Source organism: Botrytis fragariae, assembly GCF_013461495.1.
Source record: "Botrytis fragariae strain BVB16 chromosome Unknown tig00000000, whole genome shotgun sequence".
NCBI lineage: Eukaryota > Fungi > Ascomycota > Leotiomycetes > Helotiales > Sclerotiniaceae > Botrytis > Botrytis fragariae.
Window position 1 is genome coordinate 1,418,129 of NW_023500986.1, and position 19,409 is coordinate 1,437,537.

A 19,409-nucleotide genomic window follows, 5' to 3' on the forward strand; every position below is an offset into this window, starting at 1 on the left:
ATCACCAAAGACTTCGATACTAGGGCAAACTAAGAAGGAAATCTCAACTACAAGATGACACGAGCAAAACATTTCGCCTTGAGATACAAACCAGCGGGGTAGCTTGTATACTCCCCAAATATCGCACCACAGAACGGTCGTGTAAGGTATGATGTGACGACATGCGTATCGTATCCAGAGAACTTCAACGGCAAAAATCAGAAGCTATTCAATACGTCGAAACAACTCAGCGACAGAGTTATACACCACTTGGGAAGTTGCGAAACGAAGTACTTGAGAATGGTAATGTATGAAAGGTAGTGCTATACTTAGATGCTCCAACTCAGAAATTTCCTCTACGGATTGCTTTCGATGGACCATTGTGCTTCAGATCGATACACGAATTTTGTTCATCAGAGGGTTCGTGAGGAACCCGTAGTTGTTGTTACCGTTCGTGAGTAATTCTCCCGGTTGCAATACTTGGACTCTTAGAACAAATACCCCAACTCAAACAATTCCGATGACAAACTCCAAACCTTTCACCAGAACGCATAAAAATACGCATAAAACACAAGTTAACATAATATGGCAACTCCAATGTTTTATACACACAATAAATATACTTCCACCGTACAACGCACCAAAAACCCCGCCTCAAACCCCCAATTCTCGCCAGCCAATCCCCAAGCGATCCGCCCCTCCATCAAAAAATTTAAGCGCCCACAGCGCATAAACATCTATCCATAGGTCCTCAGCCTCTACTGTGAAACGGTAAATAGTAGCACTCATTCATTTTCGATACACTAAAAAACGATGGTGTGGGCGGGTATATTTTGGAGGACCAATGTCGATGTGTATTTCGATTTTCTTGAATGATTTTAGTAGATCGGGTAACGGGATTTAAGATGAGGATTGGAGGTTGGGTTGCATGCGGTGGCATGTTTTATTGCCATTTGATACTACTTCGTGTTTTGATGCTATACTTATACCGTTGTGATCGCTCTTGATCTTGATTTTTATTTGGAACTACCTATACATCTATTACTCGCTCGTTCGTTCATTCCTTTGATTTTGCTGATTCATTTAATATCTCGAGTTTCTTTTTGCTTTCCCTTTTGCAATCGAGGATTGATATACATACAGTGCTGGCACTATTTCTTAAAAATCATTAATTTTGATTGGTTGCTTGTTTGGGTTTCCTACGCTGTTTCATTTACCTTGCTCTTTTCCTATCGTTGCACATTGGTACTTTCTCTGGATACTATATCCTATTGTTTCATTAAAATATCACGAAAACTGCCGTCTCATTGACGTTGACATATCCATCATGGTCGATAGAAAACACGTTAGAAAATCGAGGAGTCAGGGGTACTTTCATCGAAGAAGACCAGATGAGATATATATCCAACATGCCCAAAGTCATATGTTTTCATATGCCAACATGGAAGAAGTCATGCCAACACCCGAACTCCTTTTTGACGTTGATGAAAGAGAAAACGTCACATTTCCCCGAACTCCAGATAACGAGGCCTCATCACCCCGAAACTTTTTTCTCGAAAAACCACCGGTGAATTGGAGATCAGAGGAAACACCTATCTCTCCTGGTGTAACGGTGTTGTTGAGTCCCGCGTATGGGGATGAGAACAGTGATTTGGATGTTATGGAGTTTTTTCAGGCGTATGTTGTCACCTGTCATTATAAAACGTATTTTTAGAGTTCTCGATACTTATATTTTTCATTTTCAGAGCGACCTATCCAGGACCACGGGCGGTGCGAATTACTTCAGAAAAGCCACGAGATACGCCCATGTCTCGAAATGCAAATAAGAAGAAAAATTCATCGAAAATGGGGCTTCCATCGCCAAAAACTCCTAAAGCTTGGCCTTCCATCGTGGAGCCTGATATTAGTACTCTACCCTCGCCGGAAGTAATTGAAAAAAATATACTAGGAGCTCGTCTGAAACTTTCTAGACGGGAGACTTCAACTGAGAAGTCTGTAGATATTGGACAAACTCAACGTCGTATGATTGACAATCCGCTTGAGGCATATCTTGTGGCACCAAGGCACATGTCAGGCCGGAAACAGACGGGCTCGCCATCTCCGGAAATGAGAAATACTCGTAGCCAAAATAATCTGCTAGAACCGACATTAGCAGCCAGCGGAACCATTTCAAGGACGCCTAGTCCAGTGTTTGATTTTGACGATTCGGAAGTCACAGATATTGAAAGCGGTGACGAGTTTGAAGAGACACGCAATGAGAGATTGAGCAGGTGTGAAACATTATCGAGTCAAGATCTTCATAGTCCAATGTTCGACAAGCCTCCAAAGCCACTGGAAAAAGATTGGAAGTTCCGTCTCCAACAAGATTGTGCTATGGGTACTCTTGGTGCCTTAGAGTCACCTTCGATGTTCTCATCTGCTAGCCAAGCTCCTCGAAAAATGCCCAAGTCGACAAATAGAAGGCTCGGCGAGATTGAATTACCGAATTACAATGCCGAATATTCAAAGAGCTACACAAAGGGTATACACACAACTCGTCCTCGTCAAACCAGTGCAGAATCAACACGCTCTCAAACCTCGCCTATCATACCACCACCTCGAAGGAACAGTCCACCTATCATGGCACCAATTCATCGAGACCAGAGCGAAGCAAGAGGAGCATCATTTGAACCAGAATCCCGCACACCGAGAACTGTAGTATCGAATTGGCTCACGAGTATGTCTTCTAACGCTGGACGTAAGGAACAATCGCGAGAGCATGATGTTTTTTGGAAGAAAAGTCGAAGTTGGGGTCGCAAGACGAAGCCTAAATTGGAAGGCTGGATTTAATGATATAGGCGGGGAGCATACTGTTGGGTAGTTTTGGTGGGGCGATTTTTAAATTTACGTGTTGACGGACAGGGTTCATCAAAATTGTTAATGAATATCTAGGCATCTGGAAACTCTTTAATGGAGAGCATTGTGGAGAAAGATTATATGTCAAAATAGAAAGCCCTTGAGAGGGAAGCTTGGGAGTGGGAGAATGGGGAAGAGGCTGGATTATACTCCGTAAATTCTTAATGATATCAAGTTGTTGTTCATTCCTATTTATGCTTAGTTTCTCCGAGACTCCTGTAACCCCAAGTACTTCTTGACGTTAAAATAACTAGGCATGCGCGCGGCTGCTCGCTGTCACTACCAGCTAAATTTCTAGACCTTCTTGACAACTAATAATGTTATGTCATGCTCTCATACTCTCATACCATGTAACTCTGGCCTCTATTTGCTGCGGAAATTGCGTGCTGTTCGTCAAACCCTTCACTAATCTTGTATATACTCGTAAAACAGACAAATGATAGATGTCCAGGATAGAAACAAGAGTAAAGGGACCACTTGATGATCTTTGAAAGATGTAAATAAAGCGGGGCATTGCAAATGCTCCCCGGTTCTCTCAGCGGCACAGCACACAGCACAGAGCACAGAACACCAGCGTGATACCAGCGGCTGTTTGCAGATCGGGAGTAACCATTCAACAAATCCCGATAATAAGCTTTGAAAATTAGACAGAATACGGGAAGGCCAAGAGAACCAAGATGAACGGACAGAGTAGAGAGCAAGCAAACAAACAAACAAACAGGAAACATTCTCACACGGCAATGTAAACGTACGATGGAGGGACAACAACTAATTCATGCCAATGCATACCTAGGTAGCCAATCAGATTGAGGTTTATATATAACTCTCGAGCGAACGATGATCAATCAAGTATTCACTTATCATTCAGCCTTAAGAAGAGACCAATCGAGTACAAAAATCCAGAGGCTGTGTTGAGACTCTAGAAGTGCATCGATCAATGATAATGATAATACGTATCCAGCGAGCCAGGTAGGTATTGACATCACCCACCAAAATCTGACGAAGAGCTACCGGGTTACGACAATAAGGCGCAGGGAATCAAACTGCACGTAGTTAGTCTGGTACCGATTTCAGTCCTGATCTGATATTGAGAGGGAGAGAAGAACCCACTCGAAAAAGTTTCCCGTTCTTCAACCAATCCTTCATCGTCTTCAACCAACAATTCGGATTATCGTGGTAAAATACAGCGATCTTTATGTCGGTTCCAGACCTGAGAAAGAGTGAATTACTGTAAATGAAGAGTGCCAGACCCACATCCATCATCTATTTGTTAGTTCAAGGTTGGCGGATAAAATAAGAAAGATAGGTAGGTGAGGTAGGCTTTTGCTTTGCTCCCCTTTGCTTTGCTTTTCTGCTCTAGTATCCTTGTGGCGCACACCTTTTAAGCATTGCTTGCTGTCGTGGTAGTATCCCTATCAACTTGACGTCTCATTATTCTATAATGATTGATATGCCGTTCTCTGTCGATCTTCTGTTACACTACTGATACGATACGAGATATCGATCCGCAAACAATTTGCAAGATACATTCAAAATTGTGAACAAAAAGGAAAAGAAAGAGAAACAGACAGAGAAAGGAGAAATTTAGATTCACGACTAAAATTTGAAACAACCCACATTCAGTCAACATGAGTGCCAGTCCGGCTGAGCGAAAAAGTATATTAAAATCAAGGGACATCGATCTCTCAGATAATGCAACCGGCGTCGCATCTTCTTCGGTATCAACCAGTCCACCGAGATTGACCCATCAACGACACGGATATCGCAGAATGGACTCCCAAGGTTCTGTTCAATTTTCTCCAGATCTCGAAAATGTTCAAGAAAATACTCACTACTCTACAATTCCCTTAATAGTCGAGGGCGAATCGTCTGAATCTGCGAACATGTCTCAAGGATTGGGAATATCTCGAATGCCTACCTCTGCGAGTCGCAAATCGCCAAGTCCGCCCAGTCCCTCGAGCGGATTTTGTAGCCCACCAATTGGCTCTGCATCTTTGATGACCTCTCCTGCAACTTCGACAAATCGTTTACTGGCATCTCCAACCTGGACGGAAAATAATACATATGGTGGAGGAGGAGAATTTTTGGACGTAGATCAAGGGCAAAGACGCAACAATGAATCTCTGGATGAACAAGATATTTCTAGGGGAAAGATTTCAGCTTTCACGGAGAGTCTGGACCAGGCTTTTGACACCCCGAATATGTCAAGACTGAGCAGTATCCATGAAGACCATGTGCACGACGAGAAACACATTGGGTGTGGGTGCGCAGCGAATAATGATATTCATTCGCATGTCAGAAGTTGGACCTCAGTATCCGTTTTATGCCTCTGCATATATTCAACCATATTTTCCGGTATCTGGTTTTTCATAGCCATTCTTCGGCCGCGATATGGTGAACATATCAAAACTAATGGTTCGTTGACGCCGTCAACTGCTTCGATTTTGTTTGCTGGTTTTGCGAAAAGTATTGAGTTGTCTTTCGTCACTATATTTGTTAATTTCCTTGGGCAAGTCTTAAGTCGGAGGTCTCTTGTTAGAAATTCTGATGGTGTCACTGTTGCGGAGTTGACAATGCGAACTTGGGTAGGTTTCCTTTCTGCTTTGTTTGATGTTAGGTTTCTTCCTTGAAGCCTTGAAATTTTTACTGTGTGGAATGCTCGTCTGATATTAACTGCCACTGTTAGGTCATCCAACCAGGATTCATGATCACAAACCCTAAAATTTTGCGAAGAGCCGCATGGTCAATCTTGGGGGCAATTACGTTGACGGCAGCTTTTGTAGCTATGTTCTATACCACGGCATCAGACGCCATCGTTAGTCCTAGTCTCCAATTTGGCAAGTGGGAACATGCAGTAATGAAAGGATTGGTTGAAACAAGCTATGGAAATCCTTTCTATGTTGCACAAAATTGCGAAACTCCAATTACAACAGCAATGGATTCGGAATACTCCGCTTCCACTTGTGTGGATATTGATCACGCTGGAGAAGGTGTGTGAATTTTTAAGGAGGCTATTTCTAGAACACGCTAACTTTTTAGCCTATCATAATTTCCTTGAGTATATTCGTACTTGGGCCGACATTGCTGCTGCTGGAGGAAAGGGTAACTCATCTAAGCTAGCAGACCGTCCAATTGTGACAGCCAACCTTTATGACAATACTACTGTTAGGGCATCATGGATTCGTACCGATACTAGCGATATGGCTGCCAGTTATGAAAAGTACAATCGTGTTGTTAACAACGTTACCCTTGCTATGCCGCACGCTGGTGTCATTTCCGCTGCGACTGATTCAATCAATGGAATCTTACAACCTTCTGATCTTGAGGGTGTAGGAGAATACAAAGTCAAAGCATCGGTAGTGAGCCCCACTATCAATGTTTTATGTGTCAACATGAATAAAACAGAACTCTCGCCAATCATTTATGTTGACTGGCCTAATGCAATCACAACTAACTCTCCAAATATTCCGGGCCAGAAAATGGCTTGGAGTGGTTACACATCGGAAATCAATCTACTACCAGGCCAGGAGTATCTCAATAGCACTGCCGTGGATGATATATTTGGCTGGGGCGTAGATAAAAAACAGCCTCCAGTATTCCCAATGGTAAGCTTACGTTGCATAACTTTGTTTGTCTGTGTCGGCTAACCCCTGTAGTTACCCATCGACTACAACACTATGACCAATATATCGGTATACATGAGCGACTATATATACATTCTTGCTAAATCAAATGCCACAGCCGACTATACTGTATGCGAAATGAGTAAGTCCTCCTCATTCCTTGATTCCTTGATTCTTTATCCTTGTGACTCGATTTTCAAATTCAAAGCGAGCCATTAAAAAATATAAAATGTTATGAGCAACTTAAGATTGCGATAGCTGAGATGCTAACAATCATTCGCTAGGCTCCTTTCTTGCAACCGACTGTAGCACGACGTATTCAGCTTCTGGAGTAGGTGGAGTTTTGGAAAACACTTGCGAAGATCCCAACGATGAGATCGCTTATGACAAGTCCTACAACCCACCACCACCTCCTCCAGCTCGACAACAAGATTTTCGAAACATCATTTCGGAATGGGCACTTACATTGTCTCTCAACACTGGAATTTCGAATGATAATGCTTCTATCTCTCGATTGCTTACACAGTTCGTGACGACAGCTCCTAGCCTGAATACTACGTTACCCAGTCTTGCAGAAGCCCTCGCTTCGCTATCCGGCTGTACCTTATTAATCAGTGCTCAAGGCGCTACCTACAGACATTATATGGGATACAACGCTACAAACGAAATCGTAAGTCCCGGGGTCTACGAACCATTTAACGCATCGATCTCCAGTCAATCCTACACCTCCGGCCCGGCTGTTCACTGGCAAAACATGTTCTACGTCGTTCTTCTCCTCGTCTTCCTCACCAATATCTTCTGTCTCGGCTATTTTATCCGTCAACGCGGTCTCGTCACCGATTTCACCGAAACTCAAAACTTATTTGCTTTGGCGGTAAATAGTCCTCCTTCTCAACGCTTAGGTGGAAGCTGTGGGGCTGGTCCACAAGGTGATCAGTTGAATGTTGATTTCCATGTTCATCATGAAGAAAATTCAAGTCACTTCTATCTGAAGGAGGGAAATAGTAGTAGTGTCTTTGCGCCTTCGAGTTTTGAGCTGAAAAGCAGAATAGGCTCGGTCACGAAGTTGAAATCGAGAACGGCGAGCAGTTACAGTATGTTAAGTAATAAACGGAGGAGTATTTTGTGAGTGGGGTGGATTAAGGTTTCTAGAAATACAGGCGAGATGGGCGGAGAGGGACTAATTGCATATGAGGGGCGTTTTATATGGTCGGGATGTGTAGTGAGGGACTTGGAAATACCCATGATATAATGAACTCATGAAGTTTATTAATTGCTGCTTGCTAGATGCATCATAAGTTTTGATGGCGTCAGTTTCTAGAATAATAACTGAAAAAATAAACTTTAGCCTTATTAGTGGTTTACACTATAATTGAAAAAAAAATGGAATCTCAGTGGGTGGGTTCTAGGTCTTTTGGTGATGACTGCATTCTGTATCGTGGAAGAGAATCTTGCTCTTATTGCAGGAAAGAAAACAAAGGAGATGCTGAGTAGCGTTGTTTACTTATGGGAAACAGGAATCATATAATGAGCTACGATAGAACGAACTGGCGATGAGATATACTTACGAGTTGAGATCTCAAAGCCCACGGCAGAAGAACTCTGTGATGCGAGAGCCTCGCAACAATCTCCATGTTGAGTCAACGAGCACGTTTTCTCTTCTCGTCGGAAAGTGAAACGGGATGGGGTTATCGGACATTGTTGACGTCGCTATGCGGTTTGTTTCTGGAGCGGAGTCTACGCTGAAGATATGAGTGGAGGGGAAGGGCGGAGATTCTTGAATGTGGATATTTCGATCGGAGTGGACTTTTGAGATGTAGTGGGTGGGTTTCTCTGTTGTGATTAGGTGGGATGGGTGAATGGTGAGTGAGTGAGTGAGCGAGTCTGTATATGTTTTCTTATGATTTGGATTGGCTATATGTATCTTCACTTCAAGTGTTGTACGACTTTTAGAGTTCCAGCGAGTTTGAATGAGAAGTTGTTGTGGCTTCATCTTCTTATTTGATAGTATAGTAATACTTCTTTATAAGCATAAATTCTTTATAAGGATAGCTTCTTTATAAGCATAGTCTCTTTTTAAGGATATATATATTTTGGCCCAAAACTTTTAAAGTTCAAAAGTAATATACATCCTTGAAACCCTTCTATCAGGATACCCTTACGTATCCTTATAGAGAGATTCCACTGCATAGAATAGCGTTTCCCCCATGCTTCTATTCTCGTATGTCCCTCGCGGCATCTAAAGTTCCACGCATGATCTAGCATTTCACTTCATCTCAAAGTGGACATGGCATCTGTAGGCGACTAGCCTAGTGGGCAGTCAATATACCTCATGATATGCCTTATTTGATTGGCCTCTGATGGAAAAAAAATGCCGCGTTGACCGGGCTCATTCAACCAATTCTAGAAGGCTCGGCATTCGGCGTGCCTACTTAATCCGATGTATACATAATATATGGAGTATATCTGGGGAAATGTCAAAAATTGCGATATGTCCCGGATTTGCATTGCTGGATAATTTTATTCTGGTGAGGCTTTAATTGCATTGAGGGACTTGCACTTCAGAGCAGCGCGTGGATCCTGCTCCGGAGTCCGGCGGGGTTATCGGATTTGTGTGGTTTGAGACCTGGTGTTCAACTAATTGCTGACACCAGTGGCCTGATCGTCGTTCTGTCTTGAGTGTGGAGGCAGCTCTTGTTTCGGGTGATGAGATATTATTTTTCTCCGTAATGGTTGTGGACGGAGTATAGTGGTACTTAGAAGTGTACTTATGTAATCTGGTAGTTTCCAGTTATTCAATGTAGTAGTTCCAAGAGTTTAACAATTAGCTTCACCAGAATCAATAGATCACCTTCTCGAGATTTTCCCAACATAAATATATTTGAGCCGAATATAGTAATATTTATCAGTCATCTCTTCAATCAAGATGTCTTATAGTTCACCATTTTCCCCCGAGAGCGGTAGGATACCAAGGATTCCACACCAGATCCAAGATAACTGATCTGTCAAAAGGATTGCCAGAAGAGTTACATGAAAGTAAGATAAGACAATTCCCTTTTCTTCGGTTTCAAAGGAGTCTCCAATGGAATCCTGCAGTATTGGTGGCATAGGCGCGTTGCAGCTTCAGCTCTCCAAGGAGTTTTACTGATTTACATCCAATAGTTCTCATAGATACACCAGAACTTGCTGCCGACACAATTTCATATTTGACTTCTCAGAAGAGAAAATGGCTCGCTGGTAGGTATCTCAGTAGTAATTGGGACGTGAATGAAATCATGAGCCGGGAGGAAGAGATAGTCGATGAGGATAAGTTGAAGTTCAAAATGAACTTATAAGGTTGAAGAGATGATAGAGCGGATATGGCTTTGCTTTTGGTGGTTTATGGGTACATTTCTGCTCTTATGCTATGATTGGTTGGCCAGATTTTTATGAGAAAGAAGTTCAAACGCGGTTTTATTGTGTAACCCAGTCTTGTCTTTGAATGTATGGGTGGCCGATGAATTCCATGTTGTGATGATGCGATTGGGAATCATTCACAGATGTGGTGATTTCTGTACTTGTTATTATAGCCGCTGATCTCTCTCAACTACAACTTAAGTTTTGAAAACTGTAAAACAAAAAGTGCAATATTGATCGTACAGCCGCTCTAGGTGGGTGGTTGCTTCTTCCTATTCATGAACTCTTTGCACCTGATGAAACAATCAGAGAAGGAAGGAACGTCCAACATGACCAGGTCACTAAGACAATTTTGTTTTCTTCATCTTTCTGAACAATACAACACAATCTTGTTACTTACAGAACACTACACTTTGCTTCGCATCACTTCGCATTCCTTTTCTTTGCTTTACTATCAATTTGGGTCCATCATCTCTCGTCTTCAATAGTCTTAAATGCACTGGGTAGCACATCAGGACATGTGTTGTAAGTTCTGGGTTCCAAATATTTCATTCAAGCCATCATGTCTCGGTATACATGCTCATATCATTGCTAACATAGTCGAACCAACAGATCCACGATTCGCAAGAAATATGACTCCACAATCGACTGACCCAGAGACAATACGACTCGTAAGTATCAGAAATATTTTTTCCGTTTTCCATCATCAAGACTTTCAATATTCGATAAACGTCCCAAGATTGAAGAGTCTCATCTAGTCAACCAACTACGTAGTGTATCGATAACTTTGATACCAATACACACGGATAAATGCTGAGAAGTTTTGATTACTCAACCCAAGGTTCCAAAGTTTCAGCCGTGGTACAAATTACTAGTTTGAAAAGTCTCATCTCTCTCACCGGATCCACATCATATAATCAATCTCAATATACAGCACAAAAGCGTCGTTTCTTCACCTGCCACATCAGTACTTTATATGCCCAAAATAAGTGTGGAGATTAAGTAGTCTCATCTTCTAAAGTTCTCATTTCGAAATCTCGAACATGGAGATACAAACGTGGAAACGGGGAAGTCTTGTCTCGTCTCATCAAGTCATATATCAGCATCTTCGATTCCATCACACACTCCAGCACCGAGAGCTCAGATTTAATCTAATTCATTACAGAAGTCAGCATTCAAAAAAATCGACCAACAACAGGAGCTTCCTTTCGTCAGATTCTACCGATGGTACGTTCTTCACAGCATTCACAAGCGTGCTTTCAAGAATGGCCTCTTTCGAGAATCTATCCCCTGGGTCCTCACTGGCGATTCCGCATGGAGCATCGAAAAAATCCTCTTCAAACTTTGTGATTCACCCGAAGTCACTGACGAGGAAAGAAGAATCATCTGCAACTTCCTCAACAAATATCATGAACAAGTCCTCGAACAGAATAAGAATGGTGCTACTTCCACAGGCCTAGGAATCAAGATGATCGCAGAATGGGAGCATACTAAGCGATTGTTTGATTTGAATGATCCCAAGCATATGGCCGGGAAGTCATGGGTCAATGATCCACAACTTCACATCGATTGGGCTGCTTCCTGCGAATCAGATCGTCGTGAGGGAGAAGCCGCCAAGACTGCTAGCCTCCGTCTTGAGCAAAAAGTCATCAATCTCAGTGACCACTCATGTGAGCAACACACTACTTCTGAAGCCAAGCCCCTCGAAATGAAAGTCTCTTTGCGCAGCAAGAAATCCGCAGATATGGGTGCGTTCCAACCCGAACTTTCTAGGAAAGGCTCAGCAAAGGTCCAGAGAGAGATACAAGAGATAGAGAGAGCCAAGAAGATGAAATATGAGATGGAGAGAAGAAAGAAGAGAGTTATTTCTGGAACAGCGAGTGGTTCAACCAGTCCAACTAAGAAGGTCAGAGCAGAGGTCGTTGACTTGCTCTTGGATGAATTAGACTTGAGTGATGGTATGTAGGTCTTCGTAACTCGATGTGTATAATGCTAATTCAACTAGGTTATTGACTTTGAGTTTGGGGTTGCTTCGGGAAGTGAGGTGTAGTACATGGCTGTGTAGAGATAGAGGAATTGTGTCTGTTGGAGGCAATAGGTTTATCAAATGGGTTTGGTTTCGTCGAAGGTTTGATTCAACGAAGTATCAGAGTTGCAAACAAAGATTATTGATTAGACTAGTTTTATCTCATTGCTTGAAACGACATCTCAATGCCTATTTTTAATTGCGGCTATCAAATTTGTGATATTGCGTGGTGGTAATAAAAGATCTGCAAAGTCGGCACTAAACATGATAGAGAAACATTGAAATTCGTATCTCTTATTCTTCTCACCGGTCAAGTTCAATTGTGCAAAGTAAAGGTCTTGATATCATTTCGCGTTGTAAACTAAATCTTCATACATATTTGGTATCCAACCCAATCCATCCAATCTGATCGTGAATGCATTTATTCGTCTGTTCATTGTTCATTGCTCATCATTCGTCTACTCATCTGTTCATGGCATTTGAGTTCGTGTCGTCATCATCTCATCATCCTTCCGGAATTCCGATTCCATCTCACTCGTGTCTGCCCAACCAGGCGCGTTTTCAGCATCTAAACTGAGGCGAGATTTCCAATATAAACATTGCAGATAAATCTCATCGAATCCAATGCCCCATAAATTTGACTTCTACCGAGTACCGTCCACCAAGCCATTGCTGATTCAAATTCGAACGATTCCTCGTCACTTCATTCCCACTTTCTCCACTCATCATTCAATCTTTGAATCTCTCTCCCTATTCCTGGATTCGCAACCATACTCTCCCTACTCTGCCTCTTGGTAGCCGCTACATTAACCTTCCAGGCCAACTCTGCATTTCTTCTCTCTCTCGCCTTAGTAGCCAAAAGCATATAGTCATCCGAATTACAAGCTTTTTGGAAAATGACTCTCATTCTTGGAGAATATAATTGGCAACTAGCCTTTTGTATTCGCTGTGGAGTTTTATTAAACATGAGTGGAATTGCCTTTCCATCTTCTAGTTCCGGGAGGATGACATCGTCAAAACATTCTTCGCAGACGGTAAATTCGGGCAATTGAGTGATCATGTACCAGCGGCGATCAGGGAGATCGGTAGCTTGTTGACATTCTTCTAGAATGGAAAACTTGCGAGCGAGTTTAGCGAGAGTGCGGGTGTCGGGTGAAGAGTTGTGGTAAGCAGCGTCATCTGCAGTAGTTTCTAGAGCATCGAAATATTGAACGAAGCGTTTACTGTCGAAACGAAGGTCGCATATGCGGGGGATAGAGCTAGAATAATCCGTTTCGATGGTACGGACAAATGCACCACGGATAGGAGGGAGAAGTATTTCAATCGATCTAACACACGAGTGACAAACATCAAAGTTTTTGATCGGTAAGCCTGTCTTGGGGTCGATGATTGAGTTCCATGATCTGTTAAACGCTTCACGCTTTCCAGGACAGGGTGCCTCAACCGCTCCCACATTCGCGAGACCATAGAAGAGACCGAGATCGTTTCTTCGCTCCTTAAGCGTTAAAAGCCATGCTATTCGATACCAGGGCGAACTGCCAAAATCGCATATGATTGCAATGTCTGGTCTGCGAGCAGCGGGTATGAAGTGGTCTCGAAACCCTGTTGGCGCTATGATCGAGTTGAAGCAACTTGGACAAATATCGAAGTTGGGACACTGAGGAAGCGTCAACCAATCTAGATAGCCAGTAGTAGGATTCATTCTCGGGCACGATGGAAGTGGCGCAACGCCACCTCGTCCTACATCCTCCGAATAACGACGATAGCTACCGACAGGCCTCTCTAGTTTATTTGAAGGGAGCTGAGGGGGTTGAAAAGGGGGAGGTTGCCAATAGGGCTTATCGTTGGGAGCTGCTGGTCGTGTGCTAGGTGGCCGATTTTCCTCATACTGAGGCACAGTTGGTGTACGTCGAGTCTCACTCGGGGAGTGTAAATCAATTCTAGTTGGGACAGGAATTGGGACAGGAATTGGGAGAGGGAACGGGGCCGGAATCTGTTGCATCTGTGGCATTGATATTGGGCCCGGGACACTTGACTGACGAGAAGAAGGTCTTGGGACTAAACCTGGACTCAAAGGATTGAGTCTCTCCGAACGAGGAAGCTCTTGTGAGCCATATAAAGGCGAAATAGGTCTTGAACTAGGTCTACGACCTTGTGGAAACGTCTCCGCTCTTTCGAATGGCTCTGTCCTAGGGAATTGATTGGGAGAAAGCTTTGGAGAAGGAAGTGGAGAAGAAATTTTCGAGTGATTTGATGACCTATTAGACCTTGGCGAGTCTACCCGACGCTCATAGTCATCTTCTGGCTTTAAGTCCTTAGTCCTGCGGTGTTCATGCCGTCTACGTCCAGAACCTCGTTGAGAGTCTCGTTCAGAACCACTGTCTGCAAGATCGTCTTCACTGCTGCTATAATACTGCAAGTTGGAAGTAGCCGATCTTTTAGGAGAGCGTGCACGTTCTGATCCAGATCCTCGCTCCGACTTGCCAGATCTTAGTCTCTCCAATCGTTTTACATCTTCGGGTGTGGGCTGTGATTGTGCAGTTCTGTCGTTTGAATTCCGCCTTGATCTTGAAGGAACCTCAAAATTTCCGCTGTTCCTCTTTGCTGCGAGTGGTGTTCCCGATCGTGATATACTATTAGGAAAGTTGCTCTCACTATTTCTTTTCTCATTTATAGAATTGCCGCGTTTTCTCGAGTTTTCTTGTAATGAATGGTGTCGAGGGACGGGCTGCGCAACGGATTCGAAAGACTCTTTCTGGCCCCTAGGAGTGTGCATCATATTAGGAGAGAGGAAGTATTCGCCAGTCGAGGTATGAGGAACATCTTGAGCTTTTGGAGTTTCGTCATTATCCCTGGAACCATATGCAGACGCACTCCTTCGGTATTTAGACGGAATATCTCGAGGAACTTTTGTCTGTATGCTTGGCAACTCTTGCCTACTTCTTCTCCTTTCCAATGGAGGGGGCTTTAGCACCGGCTCCTTGTTGATCTTGCTCCTCTCATGCTCGTCCCTATTTGGTGCGGATTGGCGTTCTGATCTAGCTTGTTCTGGCCTGCCTCTGGGTTGCCTATCTTCATTTCTATATTGATTGGCGGATTCATCGTTTGAGCTTGTATCGGTTCCTGGTACAAGAACAAAACGTCGTTCGGAATTGTCATCACAGTCTTTCGATTCTTTTGGTCTTGGCGCAGCATGCAATCTCTCAGCCTCACTCTCACTGACATCAGACTCGAGTATGATAGGGTATTGATCGATAACACCACGACAGGGAGGATCGTATGAGGAAACAGAAGATGGTGCAGATTCTCGTGATAGTGAAATGGCCTCATCTTCTACTGTTGGTCTTGGTGGAGGTGGCCCTCGATGTCGAACACGACTTCTGCTTCTTGCACGTCCAGCATCACGATCGGAGGTGCTCAGGAAGCTAGATGTATAATTGTTTTGTGGAGGAGGGCTGGGAGTTCTTCTTCGATAGCTATAGCTAAATGATGATTTAGCGGACCATCAAAACCTCCGAGGAAACTTGGTGGGGAGAAAACATACGGCGAAGGACTTCTTGCTCTAGAGGTTCGGAAGAATCCATTTGCCAACAATTCATTGACATCCCTTTCTTGTCGTCTGTCAGGCCTTTCCATGCCGGTATGTGTAAATTTTGAGCTAGTTAAATTTATGGTGTTATTGAATCAAGAGGACTTATAAGCTACGAAGCTTGTGTCCATGCGATTTGAGTGAGTATTATCAGATGAGATGAAAGATAATAAAATTGAGACAGTGCCTTCAATCTTTGATATGTAGATATTCAGGATTATTATTATTATTGTCTCTCGTAATAACTCACCACTATCAATTCGTATAAATAGGTATTATTAGCAATGTTGGCAGTGGTAGTGGTAGTGGTAGTGGTAGCAGAAGTTTATTTTGGGTGAACTGAGAGTTTGAAGTAGGATATGACGGAACGAATTACGAGTGATGACTGGATTCCTTCGTTTTCTGAGACATCTATCGCACACAGACATTTTTTCCATGCGGCTAAAATTCTTCATGACCCCTCATTCGACCATTTACATGATATTCACTGCATAAAGATCCTACATATAAAAGAGGGAGCTGGAAAGTTGTATATAATATAGAATACTAATAGGATAATAAAGCGATCTGGTGACGTCGTACTAAACGGCGGTGGATCTAATAAGTAAGCAATGTAGGGCAATGTAAGATGTAGGCAACGGCATCGTCAAAAGGCCACCAGGGCGTACATTTGAATGGTACTTTGAAGATCTTGCCTCAATGATTGGGACCATAGAAGAGCTTGATCAACCCTCCATTTCGAACATCTGTCCAGTAAGAATACAGCACCAAGTTTGGCCCCTTCCACCCCAGACTTTGGATTGACAAACTAGTTGCCGCAGGTCCATGGGGATTTCCAATCGTTTTTATCTCGATTTCCTCGTAGTGTGTCCTTTCTATCTCCTTTATTACTGGCTGACTATCTTCAAGGGGGATATGATAATCTCATGATAGCGTGAGTAGACAATCGGGAGCGAGTACATCGTCCTCTCAAAACAAGCATAAAGGAAGGTTTTCGCAGAAAGACGAAGATGTGTTCAAGGTCCATATTAAGATTGACAATATATAATCCCCCCCTTTATAATATACATCCCTAGGTATTACCCAAGCAGACTATTCACACCTCTACCCCTAATCGCGCAAGAATTCCTGAATATCCTTATCCTCATCGTCCTCTTGTTGTTGTTTTCTCAACATCTCCTCCTGATCCAAAATCTTCCTGATTGCCTGTCTTTGCTTCTTTCGTGCCTTGCCGCCCCATTTGACATCACTCGAAGTGACCTTGGCATCCTCCTCGCTGTCGGTATCCTCGGAAGCCTTGGCCGAATCTCTAAAGGAATTTGCGCCAACGTGCTTTTCCTTTTCCTTCTGTTCCGCATGTTCAGCTCTTGCTTTGGCATATTCTTTCTCTTGTTTCTTCGCGCCAAGATTGATGAAATATGGCCTGATGAGCAGGTATGCTCCAACCACTGCGACGATTCGAATCCATTTCTGAAGTTCCATATCTTTCATTTGTGCGAAAGCTCCTGTTGTGTTTCGGTAGAAATTGGCAGCTCCCATTTCTAGGAGGTTGGTGATGAATTCCGCCATATTTTTTGAGGATTGAGGGTGAGTTGAACTATCTAGTACGGTGTTGTTTGAGGACTGAATTTGGAGAAATGAATGATGAGGGCGATGTATAATGTTTTCGAGGAAAGTCGGTGGGTGTATGTAGAAGATTATTTAAGACGAATTGGATTATATCATACAGTAAAATGAGTCGAGACTTGCGACACGGCGTAACTTTGAGATAGATTATGAGATCTCTGGACGTGAAAGAAAGATAATGTAAAATGTGTCTTTTTGAAGAGATTATTGACAGCGCAGTGAAATTGAGGAATTGAAATATAAATGTGGATTCTAGAATTTTTAGTTCCGGAGGCGGTCGAGGTACTAAGGGTTCCGGCTTGACTTCGGTAAACGCGTTCTCCCTAAGATAACTTAACGCGACAGTGATTTTTCAATTTCGACTGATGGAGAGAAAGAAGATAGAAAGGCAATTCTCGAAGTATTGACATTTTGACCTTATTACTTTGCTTTACCACTTACGAGACCGTATCATCTCTTCAAAAATGCCTCAGATCGATGATGAACTCCATGAAGTGAGTAATCGTATATCGTAAGCCTCATATTTCTCATGTTACTGACAATATAACTCGCAGCGACTCAAAGCAGCTCTTTGGTTTTCAATTGGGAAGATCGTGGAAGAAGAAGCCGTACGACTTAATTCAAATGCTACGAATCAATTCATAGGAGCATTGACTGAGATGGTATGGCATCAAATAGGTATGTTGTCTCCATCTCTATCTATCCAGCAATCCCTTCTTATTGAGATGCGTCTTAGAGAATGTAACGACGGATCTCGAGAGTTTCTCCCGACACGCTGGACGTTCAACCATAACGACCGATGATGTGTTACTCGTTACAAGAAGGAATGATGCCTTACACGATATAATCAAGGATTTCATCGATCAAGAGAAAGCGAAATCTACCAATGAAAAAGGAAAAGGTCGCACGAATACCAAATGATGAGTCGCTTTTCCAACCTGTTTCCAACCCTTATAAGATACCAAGATACCCAGGAAGGCGGCGTTAGGAGTTACGAATATCATCATCTCGCAGTATAGTTGACAACCAAAATTTACACATACACATTCGACATTACTGCCAAGAACGATCCCTTCCCCTCTCAATATATTGAGTCAGTGACGTGTGTTGTGTGCTCGAATCGTTTGTTCACATTCAGCTGCCCATCAAGGTTTCCCGCACCAACCCCCGCATGAATGGAACAAGGGATTATTGGTCCCGTACATACATGCGATGATCTACCGTAAGACAACACCTATGGGATGCTGACACTGGTGTTGTCGCATTTTCTATCTTTATTCCGTATCCTATATACTTTTCAAAGCTTTCCTTCAATACATCAATATTTCAAATCAAATCACATCAAAGCAAAGCAAATCTATTTCATTCATTATGACTGAAATCTCAGCAGCATCAAGAGTGTTCTCAATACCGGAGCTTCTCCACGAAGTCTTATCTTATCTTCCCCAGACTTGTCTTTTATCCACAATTCCACTTGTGTGCAGAAGTTGGGGGGTAGCCCTTACCTCACCGTCACTTGAAAGAGCTCAATGGTTTCGACCTGCGATACATAATGGACCGTCGACATGGTCAGATCTTTTAGAAAAACAATTTGGCATCTTTTTTGATTTCAATCTTATATTGAATCGTAATGTCCTTGACTCATCCGCATTCGACACTTTACCATGGAAGCGAAATCTCGACGCTTTTGTAAGTCTGCAATTTATGGGACTCCGTCCTGCTTTTTTTCTCCTTCTGCTTTTGATGCTGTGACATGACTTGGTTTCTTGTCTCAATCCCAATTAATTTACCGTGGAAAGCTACCATTCCAGCTCCTTACTAACATCAATTACAGCAGAGAGCCGATGCAAGCTGGCGTAATATGCTCGTATTCCAACCTCCTTGTTATCAGTTTGCGATAGAGAGGATTAGGTACGATCGAAGTGGAATTATGCAACAAACTGTCATTCTGCCATGTCCTGATGGTCTTAGAATGGGAATGGTTTGGGACATAGCACAAGAATGGTGTTTGAGAAGAAAACATTGGTTACAAATGTCTGGTCCTGAGGTCGAAAAAGAGTATCGAAATCCTGAAGTTGGATATGATGAACCGATGATTCCAAAGATGATACTGCACTGGCACATAACTTGTCCTCGTCGAGGTTCTCAGGCCAGTTTGGAAGACGATTGGGTCAGCAAGGGCAGAGAGGAATTTGATTTATTCAAAATGTAAGCGAAGCGGTTCCTCAGAAGCAGCCTCTCGGCAAAAGAAAGCAACTTCAGAACCCTCGACAGA

General features: G+C 43.0%; 8 protein-coding genes across 8 annotated transcripts; 6 read left to right on the plus strand and 2 right to left on the minus strand.

Moving 5' to 3' along the window:
- Positions 1-1,306: 1,306 nt before the first annotated feature.
- Positions 1,307-2,808, plus strand: Bfra_006659 (uncharacterized protein; the record flags this gene model as incomplete). Its single annotated transcript, XM_037337028.1, has 2 exons — positions 1,307-1,656; positions 1,725-2,808. 2 exons carry the CDS (start codon positions 1,307-1,309, stop codon positions 2,806-2,808), a joined length of 1,434 nt encoding a protein of 477 aa, XP_037198394.1.
- A 1,694-nt stretch (positions 2,809-4,502) lies between these two features.
- Positions 4,503-7,626, plus strand: Bfra_006660 (uncharacterized protein; the record flags this gene model as incomplete). The annotated part of the gene is made up of 5 exons (XM_037337029.1): positions 4,503-5,459; positions 5,561-5,864; positions 5,914-6,479; positions 6,531-6,639; positions 6,782-7,626. 5 exons carry the CDS (start codon positions 4,503-4,505, stop codon positions 7,624-7,626), a joined length of 2,781 nt encoding a protein of 926 aa, XP_037198395.1.
- Positions 7,627-9,423: 1,797 nt separating this feature from the next.
- On the plus strand, positions 9,424-9,832 carry Bfra_006661sa (putative nad-p-binding protein; the record flags this gene model as incomplete). The annotated part of the gene is made up of 2 exons (XM_037337030.1): positions 9,424-9,457; positions 9,669-9,832. 2 exons carry the CDS (start codon positions 9,424-9,426, stop codon positions 9,830-9,832), a joined length of 198 nt encoding a protein of 65 aa, XP_037198396.1.
- Positions 9,833-10,387: 555 nt separating this feature from the next.
- Positions 10,388-11,906, plus strand: Bfra_006661sb (uncharacterized protein; the record flags this gene model as incomplete). Its single annotated transcript, XM_037337031.1, has 4 exons — positions 10,388-10,418; positions 10,506-10,564; positions 11,059-11,851; positions 11,899-11,906. 4 exons carry the CDS (start codon positions 10,388-10,390, stop codon positions 11,904-11,906), a joined length of 891 nt encoding a protein of 296 aa, XP_037198397.1.
- Positions 11,907-12,622: 716 nt separating this feature from the next.
- Bfra_006662 (putative ser arg-related nuclear matrix protein) lies at positions 12,623-15,555 on the minus strand (the record flags this gene model as incomplete). Its single annotated transcript, XM_037337032.1, has 2 exons — positions 12,623-15,401; positions 15,464-15,555. The coding sequence occupies 2 exons, from the start codon at positions 15,553-15,555 to the stop codon at positions 12,623-12,625; spliced, it is 2,871 nt and encodes a 956-aa protein (XP_037198398.1).
- A 1,063-nt stretch (positions 15,556-16,618) lies between these two features.
- Positions 16,619-17,077, minus strand: Bfra_006663 (putative trafficking pga2 protein; the record flags this gene model as incomplete). Its single annotated transcript, XM_037337033.1, has 1 exon — positions 16,619-17,077. The coding sequence occupies one exon, from the start codon at positions 17,075-17,077 to the stop codon at positions 16,619-16,621; it is 459 nt and encodes a 152-aa protein (XP_037198399.1).
- A 521-nt stretch (positions 17,078-17,598) lies between these two features.
- Bfra_006664 (putative centromere protein s protein) lies at positions 17,599-18,055 on the plus strand (the record flags this gene model as incomplete). The annotated part of the gene is made up of 3 exons (XM_037337034.1): positions 17,599-17,628; positions 17,689-17,812; positions 17,871-18,055. The coding sequence occupies 3 exons, from the start codon at positions 17,599-17,601 to the stop codon at positions 18,053-18,055; spliced, it is 339 nt and encodes a 112-aa protein (XP_037198400.1).
- Positions 18,056-18,505: 450 nt separating this feature from the next.
- Positions 18,506-19,346, plus strand: Bfra_006665 (putative f-box domain protein; the record flags this gene model as incomplete). The annotated part of the gene is made up of 2 exons (XM_037337035.1): positions 18,506-18,823; positions 18,969-19,346. The coding sequence occupies 2 exons, from the start codon at positions 18,506-18,508 to the stop codon at positions 19,344-19,346; spliced, it is 696 nt and encodes a 231-aa protein (XP_037198401.1).
- Positions 19,347-19,409: the final 63 nt, after the last annotated feature.